The sequence below is a fragment of the Ambystoma mexicanum genome, chromosome 3q (genome assembly GCF_040938575.1).
Source record: "Ambystoma mexicanum isolate Mex_15411 chromosome 3q, UKY_AmexF1_1, whole genome shotgun sequence".
Classification (NCBI taxonomy): Eukaryota; Metazoa; Chordata; class Amphibia; order Caudata; family Ambystomatidae; genus Ambystoma; species Ambystoma mexicanum.
The window spans coordinates 531,351,298-531,366,662 of record NC_090926.1 but is presented as its reverse complement, the minus strand read 5'-3'; the positions used below and the strand labels follow the sequence as shown (position 1 = coordinate 531,366,662).

The 15,365-nt window shown below is 44.5% G+C and overlaps 1 protein-coding gene across 7 annotated transcripts in view; it reads right to left on the bottom strand.

Moving 5' to 3' along the window:
* The window catches only part of TENM2 (teneurin transmembrane protein 2), a 3,863,575-nt gene that overhangs the window by 572,254 nt on the left and 3,275,956 nt on the right, over positions 1 to 15,365 (bottom strand). For all 7 annotated transcript variants that reach the window (XM_069654289.1, XM_069654288.1, XM_069654292.1 and 4 more), the window contains one exon: positions 5,453 to 5,575. In XM_069654289.1, coding sequence (XP_069510390.1) covers positions 5,453 to 5,575 — 123 coding nt within the window. The remainder of the gene's footprint in view (positions 1 to 5,452; positions 5,576 to 15,365) is intronic.

Here is a 15,365-nt window from a genome sequence, read left to right as displayed (position 1 = left end):
GACATGATCAACCATGCCGTCCTGCTCAACTGTCTCCGTGATAACCTGGGTATCACCGATCAGGCCCTGGCTTGGTTGACCTCCTTCCTCTCTGATCAACCCTCCCAAGTCCAACTTGGGTCCTTCCTATCCTCTATCTCTCTCTCTACCTGTGGTGTTCCCTAGGGGTCTAACCTCTGTCCGTGCCTGTTCAACCAATACCTGGCACTTCTTGCCTACCATATTGCTGCGCTCTGCCCCAACTTCCAGTGCTATGCGGATGACACTCAGATCATTTTCAGGCTCCCTTCAGCCACCTCTTCTCCCTCTCTCATCTCTGACTGTCTGTACACCATCCAGGAGTGGTGTGCCACCAATGATCTCTGCCTTCATTCCAGTAAGAGTGAGATTCTCCTCATCAGCACACCTGCTCCCTCCTTTTCTGTCACTCTTTGGCCATCCTCTCTTGGCCCTCTTCCTCTTCCCCCCTGTGAGGCTAAAAACCTCTGTGTCATCTTCGACTCCACACTTTCCTTCTCTCCTCACATCTCTGACATCTCTAAGAAGTCACACTACCAGCTGCAACTCCTCAGATGCATTCTTCCTTTCCTCTCCTTCCCTCAGAAGCTGACTGTCTCCAGAGCTCTGGTTCTCTCTAGGCTGGACTACTGTAACAGCCTCTTTCTAAATCTACCTGCCTCTACTCTCCGCCCTCTGCAACTCATCCAAAACAGGACTACTAGACTTGTCCCTGGCCCCAAGCCCAGGGATCTTATCTTTCCAGGACTGAAATGTCTGCACTGGCTCCCAGTGGTTAGGATTAAATTCAAAACCCTCTGCATTGTCCACAAGGCCTTCTGGGGCCTGGGGCCTCAATACCTTCAACTCTCTCTTCCTAAATACCTTCCTTCTCAAGCTCTTCACTTATCCGCCTCCAACTCCCTCAGGGTTAGTCGCTGCTCCAAGCAGCGAGAGGGCGGTAGATCTCTTTCTTCTGCTGGGGCCTCCCCCTGGAACAGCCTCCCTGCCTCTCTGAATCTTGAGGAGAACCATTTCCGGTTCCGAAGGCCCCTCAAGACCTTCCTCTTTGCTTCTGCTTTCTCTTCTCCTCTCCCCTGCTGATCTCCTGGCTGAATCTGAAACTCCACTGGTTACCTGATACCCTCTGATCTTGGGCCCAGGTCCCCCCACCCACCAGTTGCACACCTGCACTGCACTACCCCCCTGGCAACCCTGCACTCGGGGACTTTTCTGTATCCCTACAGCCCCTACTAGCACTTGATGTCTGCACTTATCCTTGAAATTGCCACCAGCTAACTGCACCTTATTTATTGTCTTATTTATTTTACTGCTATCCTATGCACCGCACTGGCCCCTCCCTTTCCCCCCGTCTTTTGCCCTCCCCCCCTGCACTTGTGCAATCTCAATGTCACCTGGCCTAGTAGGATCGTTGTCTCTGTTGTCCCACTGTATCCCCTCCCTTGCCTCATCGTGCCATGAAACACTTGGTATATGCACGTTATAAATGCCTTATCATATAATAATTGTATGATATGATATTTTATTTGTATTGTGTTCAGTGCACGACGGGGCAAGGGAGGGGAACAAGGGAGTACAAAACAACAATCTTACTAGGCCCAGTGACATTGAGAACGCGCAAGTGCAGAGGAGAGGGAAGGGGGAAAGTGCAAGTGAGGAGGGAGGAATGGAAAGTGCTGAGCAAGAGATAAAACAACTGGTTGTGCAGCTGACAAGGTGGCAAGGTGGCAAGTGCAGGTTAAAGTGCAGACAAGGGGTGTCAGATAAGTGCAGGTCATTGTATCATTTTTATGGTGTCAGCAGAGTCAAGGCAAATACCAGCCTCCGAGCAGGGAATGAGCTCCTTGACCCATTTCATCACTCTGGAATGTGGGAAGGTAGATGTTTTTGCAATTGGTGAGTTGGGGATTTCATCCCAGTTGTAAGAACATATGAACGGCCCAGTTTGTTTAAGTAAGCAGGATCATTGTGTTCCATAATTGAATATGACATGCATTGGAAATATGCACAATTGCATTCAAGTGGATCCTTACTTTTGTTTGAAAACGAAAGTTAATACATGAATGACTGCCCTGCAAGTTGTTAATCGATGCCTTCAAGGTGAAACCGACAACACCTTCAGCATGCATTCACTAGATAGAGAAACGCATTTGCATTATAACACTGTAAGCAACTTGCCTTTCCTCTGTAATGCTTGGCTTTCTGGAGGAGTTGAGGAAAGGTCTTTCTCTTCCAGATGTCATCCTTACAAGTGCTACAGGTCCAACTGGGTCATGTGCAAGAAGGCTGGAACCCAACGTGGGAGCCACTGATGCAGTAGGTAGAATGGAATCAGAAACAACCAATTGCAGAACACAGAAGATCCAAGTGCTGCAACACTGTGTCCTCTGTGTGTGCTATTCCCAGAGAGTTCTTTGAGGTATTTCACCCTTCTTGAGTGGGGTCGAAGGTAAATCTGGCAGTATTTGGAAACTATCAACAGATGTACTGTCACTACCCAGTTCTTTATACGTTTTGAGACCCGGTCAATCAAAAAGCACAAGACACTTCATACATTGATAACTTCTACTGTATATTCATATGTTGGTTTGTATCATTATGACAGCCACTCTCACATTCTACATTTGACTGGCCAACTCACTAAGATCATTATACTTTTAATATTGCATTCATTTCTGAATTGCTTCCTCTTGGAGTTAGTGTTGCTATTATATTGTGATTGCCTAAAGATTTGATGTGCTTAATTGTGTATTTATTGACAATCACTGTATGAAGTCAAGTACTGTTGCCTGGTTGCAGTAGCTGGCTCAGACAGAAAAGGTATGAAATAGTAGTACTGAGCAAACACTTTGTTTGAATGTTTTAGTTTTCTTGTTCCCAATGATAAGCTTTTTGCATACTGTGCACTTTAATGGTGTTTAATGTTGAAGGAATTAATTTGTATGCTTTCATGTTCTGTTATAGTGTTTTATACCGAAATTAAGCGTGATTGATTGATTATGGAAACAATAAGAGCATGATTCACAAAGCATTTTTCAATGGTTTCAACCTTTTGAAAAATACTTTGTGGAACTCAACTATCTATCTATCTATCTATCTATCTATCTATCTATCTATCTATCTATCTATCTACCTACCTATCTATCTATCTATGTTTATTTCGTTTTTTAAACACAGAAGGGCGCACAGAGGCGCAGGGGCAGCACTCCACAGCAAGACATTAAAGGAAGTCCCAGCACAAGGAAAAAATGTAAAAATACTGCGTAATTTGATTTAAGGCATGGAAATCGCCTGCAGGCTACAGGCAGAAAAAGAAAACACCAAAGCAATGTGTTCCGCGCCTCACGCAGCTCCTGCTCACCCAATGAGTATGTCTATAATACAGCAGAACAGTTTAAAAGCTCAAATTCATGCTACCCAGATCACATGATTGCGTCCCATAGGACTTCAAGCACTGATACCATTCACAGCTATGTGACCATTTCGCCCATTTAGTCTGTTTTTCCAAGCATAGATAGACATACATGCTTTGTGCACATATAGCGGCCATCTTGTATACTTTGAATATGTGGTAAGAAAACTGTTTATTATTTCAATCAATATGCAATGACATTTGCAGTTACGTGGAATATTACCATGCATAACAAATCCACGCCAATTATAGGTTCCGACTCAAATATGACTGCTAAGTGCATGGCAAATGGTCCACACAGCAGCCGAAAATAGGCCTGAATAAACAAATAATGCCACAGTGCTTGAAGTCCATGTATGTTGAAACAAGCACAATTGAAAAAGTGATCATTGCAATACAATGAACCATCGGTTTCCAATTTATATCAACAATAAATATAATACAAGGTATGACAAATAGTCACCAGGTGCTTGGATATTACAGATTGTAAACATTGTCCTTCAAGTCAAAATAACTAGTGCAAAATAAGTGTAAACATGATCTTACGAGATAAAGTGGCACGTGCATAGTAATACGAACACATCCATGCAGATTGTAAACATTGTCATTCAAGGCAAATGACTAGTGCACAATAAGTGCAAGCATGATCTTACAAGATAAAGTGGCAAGTGCATTGTAATAAGGACACACACCCTGCAGTTTATGGTGTTAGAAGTATTATGGAACTGTCTGCACTGTAGGATCGCTGATGAGTATTTAAAAATCATTGCAAAGTGCATATAATAAAAACCGTCAGGAGCCAAACCATATTCTCGCAGACAACACGTGACCATAATGGTTCAAGTACCAAATACAAAATATACCACAAGCAAGGCTGAGGATGTAATGCACACCTGATCGAAGATAGAACTAGCTAAAGCATGATCAATGTAAACATATCCACTCTGATCATGCGTTAGCTAGTTCTATTTTAGAGCAGTGCATTGTCATTTTTGCACCGCACTTAAATACAAAATACACTTTGCACAGTGCAAAGAATCAGGGTTTAGGCAGTGCAAAGTCACTTTTTTCAGAAGCGCAAAGTCATTTTGAATTGTGCAAAAAAATCTACGAATCTGGCCCCTGGGCTGTACAGTTTCCAGCCACTTGTGAAAATCTCTTGTCTTAATTATAAACCAATGTCTTCAAAACCAACACACTTGTTGGAATGTTGCCTTATTGTGCACTGCACATTTACAGTAGGACATGCATTAATGTCCTCATTGTTTGAAACTGCGATTGCTCAAGAAATGGGAGTGTACAGTGTAACACAAACAGGCGTACTGTGTGTGCACCGCGTCCATGCTGATTACTTCACCCTGATTACTTCACCCCTCGCTCGCTATTGCTGGCTAGAGAGTTTGACTGTCAGTTCCCACATTTAATCACTGACAGCAGCGCTGTGCGCTATGGTTCTACTTTTTCGTTACTTTTTACTTTTATTTGAAAAGAAACCGGTTCGCAATTGATTTGTTCTAAAACAAAAGTTAAGGAAGCAGTAGAAACTTGCACTTCAGTGCACTGCACTTAACGTTTCCCTTAAACAGCAGTCGCATTTGTCTGTGGGTTTGTATTGTGCGTGGGAGGAGGTGTGGTGAGGTGGGTGGTGAGCAGGGCAGGCCAGCAGAGCACATAGTTCCACTACTTCTTTTCAAACACTTCGACTGCTCAAATGACTTTAAGACATCCGGGAATTGTTAAATACAATTCACTATTTAAAAACACGTGGACCTGATTCCCCAAAGCGTTTTTCAATGATAACATCCATTTGTAAAACGTTTTGGGACTGCAGCCCACGTGACTCTATTTTACCGTGCACGCCAATGCAAACAAATGATTTTTAAAATATGTAACAACTTAATAATTTCAAACATGTATATGGAGCTTGGTGAAAACAGCTGTAACAATCATCCAACCACTGCTCAATGTACGGTGCATGAGTTTATGAGTGAAGACAAACACATCTAGCAGCTGCAACCTCACCTTTGCCTCCAGATGGCAGTGTAGCCACATCGTCACTTCCTGGCGGCCCCGTCCTTATGCCATTGTTAAAGGTATGTCCGTCGGCTGGCTGAAGCTGCCAGTTGAGCCCGAGCAGGTGCATTGCTGCAAGGGAGACAAGGCCGTGATGAGTGGATGCCACGTGTACACATTGCAATGTCAACACAGAGAGGCTTCGAATTGTCAATTAACCACCCTCTGGTCGGAAGCTGGTGAAAAGTGCCTGGCGAACGCCAGCCTACAGCAGCAAGCTCACAGCTCTCTCTGCAAACGGTATATTGCCATAGGAAAAAATAGAACATCACACAGAAGCAAATAGGTCGACACACGAGCCAATCATGTCCCGCAGAAACGTCAATGCTGCTTCCCTAAATTGAATTTTGATTTGTTTCACGGTAATACCAAAGAATACTCTTATTTGATTAGTAGCGTCCAAGTCACCCACATACATTGTGCTGATATCCGAAGTTTGAGATCCGCAGTTTCATAATCATACCAAAAACAGTATCTGTGCTGATATCCGACGTTTCATAATTATACCAAAAAATAGTCATTTACACATATATTGTGCTGATATCTGAAGTTTCACAATTATACCAAAAAATAATTATTTACAGTACGTTCAACAACACGTTTTCCAACGAACCGGTTTGTAAAAAAATGCTATCCCCCACACCTAATTGGCACTTAAGCTTGCTACCTTATTTATTGCAATGTGCCTTTTTTGGATATATGTGATGAACTGCCATCTGGCAAGGGTATGAAAGCCCTGACCTTTGGGATGTGTATTAAGCAATACAATGATGCAGATATTTCCATCTCTGACAGTTACATCCCCCTGTCATAAGATCCATGCTAAGAGCTTAGTTTAATCAGTTGTTTGAAAGTCTTGTGTGTCACACTTTTGTGTGTCTTCTTCTTCCATTTGTGTGTTCTGTGATGCCCTGAGATCTTTCAGTGTGTGGCGCCTTATATAAGAATTGGAATACATAAATAAATAAATAAATAAATAAATAAATAAATAAATAAATAAATAAATAAATACATAGTGTGTACTTGTGCACTGCTGCATTAGTATCCTGATTCGCAGCCCCAGCTCTACCAGTGCCAGGTGCCCTCTTGACAGCTGCAGTGACATCCAAGCCTCTGCAGTGCAGGGCTGCATTTAAAACATGAACCCCGTTTTAAAAATAAAACATACCTCCAGAGACCCTGTCCTGGTGGCACACTAAACTGTAAATACAAGCCATACCTTAATTAGTGTATGGTGGCAGCATCTCCCAAAGATATCCCACCTACATTAAATTGATTTCACACACGTCAGCCCTGTGCACCCAGTTCATCTGTGAAAGGATAATGCACATTTCTCCCAGTCAAGGCCCACCTCTTTCCACTGACAGGACTGTAGCCATGGTGGATTTCTTCTCTTTGTTCTCTTATACGGGCATAAAATACCCTTTCCCCAGGATAGCCACTCCACATGATGCTGGCATACAAACAGAAAACAAGAGGCACACTCATTCATAGAGAGCCACGCCTCACACCATGGGACTGTATTCCTAAAGGCTTTTGATTCTAATGAGAAGGAAAGGGGGAAGGTTTGGTGTAACCACAGAGGCATTTGTGCAGTTTTGGGTGGATTCTGCCATCTTGATTCTCTCTGCCTTTCTCTTTCTGTCCTGTCCTCTACACTTCCTTAGGAGCAAAGCACTTTGTGTGTGACATCATAAGGGCAAAGTCCACACATTTCAGGAACATGGATTGAACCCCTAAAGCAGGCTATCTTTAGACTAATAACCTGGTAAATGATGCCTATAAAAGAAGGGGTCTCCCACAACTTGTGGGAATCATCTTGAAGCATCTGTGGATCATCACTTGAGAAGATTTCTTGAGATCCAGCTGAGAGAGCAGTCCTTTCCAAAGTCTTCCAGTTGTGAGGTGATGGCAGGTGTTCCAAAGCAGAGGCACACTCTGTCCCCTAACTATCCCCAGGGATCATTGGGATTGATCTGCTGTTGGAACAGGACCCGCCTCTCTACCAGCCACAGCAGTACCCAGGACCTCACAATGTTGGAGGACCCTCTGCAGTTGTGTGCCAGCCTCCCCCATGTTTGGGAGCCCTAGAACAAGGATCCATCTTGTTGTTGAGTCCGTTGAGTGGGAGTCACAACAACTTAAGAAGTGACCTGCTGCTGGAGCAGGTCCACCTCTCTGCCAGCCGCAGTGCTACCCAGGACCTCACTGTGATGAATGACCCCCTGCAGTTGTGTGCCAGCCTCACCCATGCTTGGGAGCATGTTGTCCCTAAGCCCCTGAATTGAGAGGCAAGACCGAGAAGGTGGTTGCTTTTGCTTGCCTTTCACTCATGGTTCCTTAGCCACGGTGCTGCATATAGTATCTTTGATTATGCTGTGTTCTTTCCTCAGGGGTGGGTTTTGTGTAGTGTTTTTTCTAGTTAGGTATTATTGTACATGATGTGTTTAATTAAAGTGAATGTTTTATTTATGTAATGTTTTATAGTTCACAAGGAACTTTTCACATACAAAACATGGTAAGAAATAAGAATAAAAGAAGCATATTAAAACATTTTGACATCAGCTTAACCTTCATATAGCACCACATGTCAAATAACTTCACATCAACAGCATAATAAAAAACAAGTGTAACAATTCATTAGAATAGCTTAATAGCTCAACAAAAACTTCCCCTGGGATTGCAGCTGAGGATCTAATCCTCACTTTCCATTCTTACCGATGGCGCTTAAACGTCTTTTAAGAAATGTGTAGCAGCCAACAACCGTTTAAAAGATTTGTCCAACAAAATGCGTTGCCATAACCATCCTTGTAATACCACCTTATAGTCCTTCAAAAGATGAGAAAATGAGTCTGGCGTTGGACGCTCAGGTCAGGGCAATTAACCATCAGATGTTGTACAGTTTCAATCGAATTTTCCATTTGACAGAATCTGCAAAACCTTAAGTTGCGGCATACAATGACTCATGCACCCTATATTTCGTTAGTAGAGAACAAATTCAGGTGACATTGCAAAAACTGGCTTCGCCGGTATTGGTCTGGTCATTTCCTCAGATAGTGTGGCAATGTGTTATAGGGTATAACATTTAACAGTATTCCCAAGAATAGGTGGTATTTCCTAACACGATCAATAGTGTCAATCCAGTCTCCCAGACTCTCTTTTTCACATTCAATGGATTAATTAATAAATAGTCCACCGAGGAATCAATGACACTTAATATTTCCATGCACTGTCAGTGCAATTCTACTAGAGAGGCTGGGGACTTACTCTCTAACCCATACTTTAGCAGCATCCAGCATGATCTCTCTTCCACAAGGTAAATCTTATGTAGAAAGTTTACATTTTTCCACTTGTCCAAAGCTTCCAAAGCAACTACATCCAATGCATATTTTATAACCGGGGCTGGAACACTAGCTGGTAACTTTAACATTTTCCTACAAAACACACTTTCGAGCTTACAGCATTGCCCATTAAGCGAGAATAGTGTCATCTCTGCACCATACATCACCACAGGGACCACCTTTTATAGTAAAACTCTTTTTCAGGTATTAACGAGAAATTCCCACATTTCTTATTCAGGAAAGCAGCCTGTGCGGCCAGTGCGATAATCTTTTGTTTCTTAACGGAGAACCGCAGGGCTCTGTTTTCTTTTGGGAAGATTGAAAAACCCAAGTATACAAAATAGTCCACTCTCTAAGTGTTTCCCATTGATGGACCACTTGAATTGTCCTCCTGCCTTTCATGGGCCCTTTTGCATTATAAAAATGTTCAATTTGGGAACACTAATAGGTTATTCTTTTTTGTGTAGGCCTCTAAAGCATTTAGCTGACGCTGCAACCCGATGGGCGTGTGGTCCATTAAAATCAGGTCATCAGCATTTAATAAATAATTGATCATTGTAGCATATAATTTTGGGGGAATACATGTAATATTCAGGAAGGCTTTGCCCAAATCAGACAGAAAAAGAATAAATAGGATCAGGCCAATAAATAGCCTTGCTTCAGGCCTCTCGCTGATTTGATTGGAGCAGATAATCTGCCCTCTCTATCCAATCGCACACACATGGAATTGTCCATATGTAATGCTATCAGGATCACCAATAACGCAGGAGGACAACCCCAATTCTCCAGATTGGCCCATAACTTATTCCTCAGGACAGTGTCAAAAGACATTGAGAAGTCGAAGGCAACATAAAGCTGCTTATTATTTTTATTTGCCCCCTTATTTAGCAGTTCCAACACAAACCCGTTCATCTTTGCCCCAACCCCTAGACAGAACCCTGTTTGGAATAAATCCATCCTATCATTCTTGTTTGCCCAGTTTGACAGGTCCCTTAATACTATACTTGTGAAAATCTTACCTGGGCAATCCAGAAGGGAAATTGGCCCATAGTTGAAGTACTTAGACAAGAGCCCTTTTTGAATATATGGACTACGATTGCTGTTAACCAAGACTCTGGCACGGCTTTCTCTCTGAGAATTGTCCTAAACATATGGTCAAGGATACCTACCCAAGTTTACGGATTATTTTTAAGGGCACACATCGTCAGGTCATCTGGCCCCAAAGCTCTTGGAAATTAGGTGGAACAAATATTCTGAGTCCCATGTTAGCACCCATTCTATCTTTCTCCCCAGGCCACTGCGGCTCAATATCCCCGTCTGATGTATAGATATCAGTGAAATTGACCTTTCACATTTCTTCAGTTATCGCATTTATTTGGGACCCTGTTTGTACCTTGTCATTATCTATAATGAAGTTCCAGAAGTCATGCGAGTTGTTGCTTGCCATGATCTCCATCATTTTACATGCCCTGAGAGGCAAGACAGCCGGGATCATAGTGTTTTCTGCAATTGAACTGCTTGGAGCACGATTCAACAACTGTCTTACACATTTGAACCGCAGAACCCCCTCTTACACCTGCCACCCAGCTGCTGCTTTTTGCTCTTTCCGGATCTTTACACAGTACCAAGAAGTCTGGTTTGGTGCTTCTGGACCACAAAGAACTGAAAAGAAGTTACTATTCACTGCTAACTGCCCGCTTGGTCCATTTCTGGGCCCTAGATACTGCCTAGATCCCTTTGAACAATTTTTGCTCACAAGTACATAACCTTTTTCAAGAAGATGGTTGATTTTGTTTGCTTTTCACTCATGGTTCCTTACACATGATGCCACATATATTATCTTTGATTATTCTGTGTTCTTTCCTCATGGGCGTGTTTTGTGTAGTGTTTTTCTAGTTAGTTATTATTGTATATGATATGTTTAAAGTGAATACATGTTTATAGTAGCTTGATTGAACATTCCTTTATTTTGGTTTGTTATACTTCGCTGTTTGGGTCGCTACTGACCCATGTTCACGCCACTTTTAAGTGCATAGCCTTCTCTCAGCCCACATTACCACAAAAAGCAAAGGTGGTAAATCTCCTGATTGTGCCCGTTTTAACTTTAGGATTGTGTGGGCCCTTGGTTTGTAGAAATGTGAGGGCTGAGTGGCCATTCTAGACTCTACTTATCTTTCTACTTGTGTCAGAAGTCAATTTGTCACATTACGACATTGGGGGTCATTACGAGTTTGGCAGTAAGGGGTTAACGGCACTGGTAAGGATGCTGGTGCCGTTAACCACTTACCGCCGCATTCCGAGGTCCCTTAGCGGGTCCCACTAAGGGTGGCTGGTAAAAGCCAGCCTTATTGGGAGCCGCTAAGGGATCAGGGAACTAATAACGGGCCTGTAATTTACGGGCCCGTTATTAGCTCCTTCCCCATTCCCATTGAGCCCTATGCAGGCTCGAATGGGAATGGAGAATGATTTTCAGAATGGGGACTTACCAGGTCCTCCAAGGTTGGAATGACCTGGTAAGTCCCCATTCTGAGAACCAGGACCTGAGTTTGGAGGCAGACATGAGGGCATGGCTGCCTCCAAACTCGTAATGAAGCCCATTGTATCTATAATTAGTAATATTATATGATTACCTCTATGCCAATGGACCGTAGTAACATGCTCAAGATTTGATATACTGTCTAATCCACATCAGTGAGGTCATATTGTCTTGGAGCATGGGGAGTAACCCGCACTATTATTTGAATATGTGGGAACCAAATATCTGGAATGATATGATATTTATAACGCGCTTAATAGCCAGATGTTTCTAAGCGTGAACCCAGAGATCAAATCTGTGTTGTTCCGTGTCGTCTTCCTTTCAAGGCGAACACGTTGCCAATGAGCTATCCGCCCGAGACGGGCAAGGTTATAGGCCAGTGCTGGCAGAGACATGGAAAGGTGCTATGCAGTGGTCCCTGTGTGCCCTCCTTTTATTGCTAGTCTGCTCTGCACACCACTTAGTATACAGGTAAAGCCGCCTTCCCCCTATGCCCCTGAGAAAGAAAACAGTGAACACAGTGAGTTGAAGGGGTTGCAATACACTTGAACCGTGTGATTGTGTCCAAACACTTCGGAGCCCTGGTGTTCAACCCGAATGTGTCACTTTACTTGACATGGTAAAACCTCACTAATTCACATTTATTATTAAATTAGAAAGCAGTGTCATCTTTTCCCCAAATTATCCTGAGGGCAAACAACTGTGTTTCCTGTGCGCTTCTCAGTTCCAGAGATATTATTAAAAGTGACCTTTTCATCTGTACCCCACAGGCAACTCTATGAACCTGGCAAACTCGTTCAGAAGATTTTCTCGCGTGGCAGACAGCTGAAAGTGTTATTCTACAAACACGTGCCTCTGGCAGCCTTTCTGTACGCGGGGCGCCAATTCTTGCCCGTTCCGCTCGATATTTAAGCACAAACAAAATATGAACACATCCTTGCAATAATTGCCTCGCGAAGGCGGCCTAATCAACGGTTAGTACAACTTCTTACTCAAGATAACACCTATTTTTTTCAATTGCAGTTTTTCCTCTCAGAATCTAGGTTGCAGATAGCCTGAATGGATGCAGGAGAAAGTGAAGAAGATCCGACACATTTTGCAAATCCTCGACTAGCGATGGAAAAAGAGAAAGGTGGCAGCGAGGATATGACAACATGACTACATCTCTTCAGGAGGACAGGGATGAGTACTGGCAATTCAGCCCCACACTACAACTAAACTAGCAGTGATCCCAAACAAAGGTAAAACAGACACAGCCCAATGGGTATACCTCCTTCACTTTCATGATAAAGTGGGGCAGGCTATGCTCTCAGAAGGGTCAGTAGCATTAGTCCAAACAGCAAATGTGCAAGGACTCCGAAATAAAAGAATGTCCAGTCAAGGCTCTATACAGATATACATATGTTAATAACACAATCAAAAATACAATCAATTGACAAAATAAAATAAGCAAATAACCCTGTGAAAAGAACACAGAAAATGCAGCACTAGTATACAACAGTACTCTGGGTACATGAGTAGGGGTGAACGGACAAGCAAATGCAGCAACATGTATGCTCAAAACATATGCTTTTCAAGAAAAAGGATTGAAAAGGGGGCTCAAATATCACCATAATCCCAAAAATGTGTCAAGGGGACATGGCTTTTTTACACTCCCTTATTTTGGTGTTAGGGAATTTGACAGTGTCAAACTGGGTTTCTTCCCAACTATCTTGGGGATAGGAGTAGAGATATTAGGTTGTAATGATAAAATGTCAAACAAGGCCTTAGATTATTGGCACAGTTCATGTTTAAAACACATACATTTGCAAAAGACACTGCCAATCTGCATTATATCATTACAAATTTGCAGTGGACCACCATATCCTCGACTTTGCCTTGTGTCAGAAGCTAGACACTGATTAGTTGACTAACTTGCATTTACGGAAGAAGATATAGTGGATTTTAGACAAGACATCAATGACATGTAGTGGGACTAAGTCATCAAATTCATCCAGAGACCAGGTTGCTTGACATCATAGTGTATTTTGTGTTCTTGCATGTCCCGAGAGATATGCTCAAACATGAATTGGCAATATTAACATTTAGGGGTCGATTCATGGAAATAACGTGCGCCGAAAATTCCCGCGCAGAGGTGCCAAAACATGCAAATCGCAGGAACAGTGAGAAAATCGCAGTGCAAGTGCGAAAATCGCAGGGAAACCAGCGCACAGCGATTCATGGAAGTCCGTGCGCGAGAAAAACATTGGATGTGCGTTAAAAATGTGCGCCGCGCACACCGGCGCACAGGTCATCCAACAGCGTGCGCCACGCCCACTGCGAAATCGCACATAGCGTGGCGCACATCACAAAAGTAGGCGGAACACGGGGCGTAACACTCGGAATGAGGAACAACGCGTGAAAATATGGGCGTCACGGGGGAAGTAGAGGAGGCAAGTGCGCGGAACACCCACACGCTCGCCTACAACCCGTATTCATGGAATCGAATAGGGCAAACCAGCGCACGGTCAAAGACGCGCACAGGGCCAAACAAGTATGCCACAAGAAAGCCGGCGGTAGCGTCCCTGCGCCTGAAAAATATGTGCGCCAAAATGTGCGATAACAAAAAGCACCCATATACAGCCATGATGAATGGTCCATACAGTGGCCCTCTAGGACAAATGAGGTGCAAAAGGGTACCGACAAACACAGACACCCGATGTGTGAAAAATAGCGTGTGCGTGTGTACCTGGGTGCGCGGGAAGTCCCACACGCGATTGGCCTGGGTACGTGTACTTCGGGGTGCGCGGGAAGTCCCACACGCGATTAGCCTGGGTACGTGTGTTTCGGGGTGCAGGGGAAGTTTTACACGCGATTGTTGGAAATCCACATGTGCTCTGTCATCACGTGTTATGAGGGAAACACCCGCGTGCGTCACGTCACAGACGCGCTAAGGGCCTTTGGTCCAATGAAATCGCATATGCGTGCTGACGTGCATACGCGCTAAGGGCCTTTCCTCGATTTACACGCAGACGTGCAGGATTTTCACGTGCCAAATCACTCCGTATCAAGCTGGCCACGCGTAAGCACATGGAAGACCACGCTCCTGCCCACAAGGCCGAATTACTGGCCCCCAGAGCCCCGAGCACGCTCCCACCTGCCATCTGCTGCTGCCTGACTGCCTGCTGCCCACGTGCCCTGCCATTTGCTGCCTGCACATCAGCCAGGGGTGCTGTTGCTGTGACCAGCCCTGCTGGAACCGAAGACTCCCGACTGCGATTCCATCGCTCCATAGCCCAGCCCCAGGACCCAGTTGCCCACCCACTCCTGCCTCTGGGGTTGTCATTTCGGGCACTGCAACATCTGGCACCACTGACAACCCCCGGCCAGAGAGGCAGAGGGGCACCAGCTTCAGTGCCAGGGAAGTTGGTGTCCTGGTGGAGCAAGTCCTGGGGCAGTATGATGCCCTCTACGGAAGGGTGCACGCCGACAAGGAAGGACGGACTCGGGTCTGGACCGACATCGTGACTGCCATCAACGCGGAGGGGGTGGCTGTCCGCGACTTCCAACATGTCAAGAAGTGCTGGGAGGACTTCAGGTCCAGGACCCTGAGCAAAGCCTGGCGCCTCTTGAAGGCAGCGGATGATAAGGGGCACCGGGGCCACTTGTCGGAAGATCCGATAAGGGTCCTGGAACGCATATCCCCAGCGCTCCACGTCCAGGTCCTTGAGAGGCAGTCCCGCCTGGAGTCGAGCGGTAAGTGTACATGCTTCATGATTGTAAGCTGTGCGTGTGGTGATGTGCCAGTAGTGTGCCGGTTGCACATCTGTTTGTATGGGGCCGAGTATGGGTGGGGGTGTACAGGACCGTGAGGCTAACACATGTGAGGGCTGTCATGTGTGAGACATGGATGGTGCTTGTGTGTGTCGGCTTGCATGCCAAATGCAGTTGCGTGGGCACACATGTTTGGATGAATGTGTATGTAAGTGGGCATGTTTGTGATGTC